Source organism: Sapajus apella, unplaced genomic scaffold, assembly GCF_009761245.1.
Source record: "Sapajus apella isolate SASKATOON/1434 unplaced genomic scaffold, GSC_monkey_1.0 scaffold86, whole genome shotgun sequence".
NCBI classification, from domain to species: Eukaryota; Metazoa; Chordata; class Mammalia; order Primates; family Cebidae; genus Sapajus; species Sapajus apella.
Window position 1 is genome coordinate 8,543,984 of NW_022437026.1, and position 2,280 is coordinate 8,546,263.

Genomic DNA, 2,280 nt, shown 5'->3' on the forward strand with positions numbered 1-2,280 from the left:
GCCACCTTGCTCAACCTTTTTTTTTTTTTTTTTTTTGAGTCAGGGTCTCACTCTGTCACCCAGCCTGGAGTACAGTGTCATAATTAGAGCTCATTGTAGCCTCTACCTCCCAGGCTCAAGTGATCCTCTCACTTCAGTGTCCCTTATAGCAGGGACCACAGGTGAGTGCCACCACACTCGGCTAATTTTTAAATTTTTTTGTAGAGATGGGGTCTTGCTATGTTGTCCATGCCGGTCTCAAATGATCCTTTCGCCTCAGACTCCCAAAGTGCTGGGAATGCAGACATGATCTACCGTGCCCGGCCTTAGAAAACTTTAATTAAAAAAAAGTGTTACAACTATTACGCACCCATGATAATTAAAAATTTAAAAATAAAGTTCAAAAAATTATGTGCATGTCATTTTGTTATAAGTAAAATTTAAATCAAAAGATGATGTGGTCTTTTTATTTTTATTTATTACTTATTTACTTATTTTTGAGATGGGGTCTTGCTATGTTCCTTAGGCTGGCCTTGAACTCCTGGGCTCCAGCCCTCTGTCTCCTGAGCAGCTGGGACTACGGGCCTGCATCACTACATCAAGTGCTGTTTTTAAAATGTCCTTATTCTGAATAAGGCGTTGGCCTTAGAAGGTTTGTGGTAGCTCTTCTAAGGTAAGTGTGAATGATGACTTCATCTTTTGTTATTATTTGTGCCCAGCTTTCTCACATGACAGAGCAGGCACTCAACAAATACATGATTTTTTTTTTTTTTTTTTTTTTTTTGAGGCGTTGTTTCACTCTTTTTGCCCAGGCTGGAGTGCAATGGCCTGATCTCGGCTCTCCACGACCTCCACCTCCTGCATTCAAGTGATTCTCCTGCCTCAGTCTCCGGAGTAGCTGGGATTACAGGCGTGCCCCACCACACTCGGCTAATTTTGTATTTTTAGTAGAGACGGGGTTTCTCCATGTTAGTCAGGCTGGTCTCGAACTCCTGACCTCATGATCTGCCCACCTTGACCTCCCAAAGTGCTGGGATTACAGGTGTGAGCCACCGCGCCCCACCATGATGACACGTTTTTAACAACGCATGTGAGAGTCCCTGCCCTGGCTCAATAGATTTGCAAGATTTGTGTGTCCCTTCATGAGTCTTCCTAATGCAGGGCCTGCCTGCTGCCGCTTTGCTCTGTGGGGCCCAGATGGTCCTGGAGGCGCTGGTGGGAGGCTGTGTCCTGGGGCCCACCATTGCTCCCTGGGTAAGCCGAGCCCCACTGCCCCTAAATGGAAAATTCATCCCTCCTCCAGATGGGTGATTCAGGGCACCACCACTCCCCACAACCCCAGGAGTCTCCCTGGTCACAGTCCTGGCAGGACCCCCCATCCCCAGCTCACTGTGACAGAGTCCCCTGCACAGTCCTGGGACGGCTCCAGGTCGAAGTCCTGGAAGACGAGCCTCACAGCAAAGCCCTCTGGAGCCTGGATGTCCGTGGTGCTCTCTTGGCCTTTGTGATACGGCTCTGGGTACCCAGGAGAAGTCAGCTGCTGGGGTAGCTGCTGGGCCAAGAGGTCGGAGCCCCGGGTGGGGCAAGCCTGGAGGACTCCCCAGAGGAGCAGCCACCACCTGGGAGTGGGGGAGGGCAAGGTGGGGCCGCGCAGGTGCGGCCGGAAGCCTGCGGGAGTGGGAGGAGCCGGTGCGCTCCAGGGCCGAGGGCGAGGAAGGAAGGGAGGCCCGGGCCCCTCGCCTCCGCCCTCGTTCCCCTTCCCACCCCGGTCCCTCCGGCCTCCCGGGCAGCCCGAGCTCCAGGACTGTGGGTTTCCGTCCTCCGAAGACGTCCCCTTCGCTCATCTCCCAGGAGAGCCTCATCCAAAGGAGGGGCTGCCTTCTGCTGCGGCAGACTCACCCCACCCGTGATCCGGGGGAGCAACGGCGGGGCGAGAGAGGGTCCCCCGCAAATATGCCCCGACCATCCCCACCCCAGGGAAGGTGCTAGAGTCCACAGGCAAACTCCAGTTTCCCCGTGGAATATCTGCTGTGCTGCTGGTGGTGGTGGTGTGTGTGTGGTATGCGTGTGTGTGTGCGTGTGTGTGAGCGTGTGTGTGCGCGCGTGTGTGTTTATGTGTGTGTGGGGTATGTATGGTATGCGTAAGTGTATGTGTGGTGTTTGTGTACGTGTGGTATGTATGTGTGTGTGTTTATGTGTGGTGTGTGTGGGGGGTATGTGTAGTGTTTGTATATATATGTGTGTGTGTATGTGTGGTGTATGTGTGGTGTGTGTGTGTGTGTGTGGTGTGTATGTGTGTGT

General features: G+C 52.9%; 1 protein-coding gene across 4 annotated transcripts in view; it reads right to left on the minus strand.

Moving 5' to 3' along the window:
* C1RL (complement C1r subcomponent like) overlaps positions 1-2,280 on the minus strand; it is a 12,004-nt gene that overhangs the window by 9,192 nt on the left and 532 nt on the right. For 2 of the 4 annotated variants that reach the window (XM_032254684.1, XM_032254683.1), the window contains exon 2: positions 1,370-1,647. In XM_032254684.1, the coding sequence (XP_032110575.1) occupies positions 1,370-1,647 (278 nt within the window). The remainder of the gene's footprint in view (positions 1-1,369; positions 1,648-2,280) is intronic. The other 2 variants (XM_032254682.1, XM_032254685.1) reach the window with 2 other exon arrangements.